This window comes from Alligator sinensis, unplaced genomic scaffold, assembly GCF_000455745.1.
Source record: "Alligator sinensis unplaced genomic scaffold, ASM45574v1 scaffold1667_1, whole genome shotgun sequence".
In the NCBI taxonomy this organism is placed as follows: domain Eukaryota; kingdom Metazoa; phylum Chordata; order Crocodylia; family Alligatoridae; genus Alligator; species Alligator sinensis.
The window spans coordinates 911,224-911,908 of record NW_005842504.1 but is presented as its reverse complement, the minus strand read 5'-3'; the positions used below and the strand labels follow the sequence as shown (position 1 = coordinate 911,908).

Genomic DNA, 685 nt, shown 5'->3' with positions numbered 1-685 from the left:
ACCACAATGGCCACTGGGGGCTGTGAGGTGTTGCTTCTCACCGGTCTCCGCTTCTTCTCGGTCTTGGGCGGTAGGATGGGGGGCTCCTCGAACCGGGTGCCGGACCACAAGGCAGGATCTGGGGGGCAGCAAGGGCAGAGGGGGTTGTCGCACCCCCTGCTGCCCCAGCCCTGCTGGTGCTTCTCACTCCTGACCCGCAGCCCCCTGCCCCTCCACAGCCCTGCCAGTGCCCTTCACTCCTGACCTGCAGCTTCCCCTGAGCTGACATCCTTTGCCCCACGCTGAGGCAAGGGCAGCTGCCCCCTGGCACTCACCTGAGCTGGCAGCGAGGTGGGTGCCATGCCTGCTAGGGTGCTTAGCAGCGTGGGGGGGCCTGCTGGCCACGGGGCCACTGGAACAGCGCACCAGGCTGCTGGAGGGGCCAGAGTGTTGTGCGGGTGGCCCCCGGGGCCGTGGGCGCTCATCTTCCCCCAGTGTCTCATCCGATGGGGTGCGGAGCTTGGGCTGGGGACAGAGCCAGGTAGGGGGTCAGACAGTGGGGTGGGGTGGGGGGCACTGGGGAAGTAGGTCCAGGCCTACGGATCTGGTGGGAGGGGGTGGAGGATGATCCTGGATGGGGTCAGGGGTCTGATGCGGGGTCCCAGACACAGTGGGAGTGGGGTGGGGGGAGGGGCTGCAGGACTCA

The 685-nt window shown here is 68.0% G+C and overlaps 1 protein-coding gene across 1 annotated transcript in view; it reads right to left on the bottom strand.

The window, feature by feature from the left end:
- MAP4K1 (mitogen-activated protein kinase kinase kinase kinase 1) overlaps positions 1 to 685 on the bottom strand; it is a 14,583-nt gene that overhangs the window by 4,212 nt on the left and 9,686 nt on the right. The window contains exons 19-20 of the mRNA XM_025213071.1: positions 315 to 504; positions 35 to 118 (exon numbers count right to left, since the gene is read on the bottom strand). Of these exons, the coding sequence (XP_025068856.1) occupies positions 35 to 118; positions 315 to 504 (274 nt within the window). The remainder of the gene's footprint in view (positions 1 to 34; positions 119 to 314; positions 505 to 685) is intronic.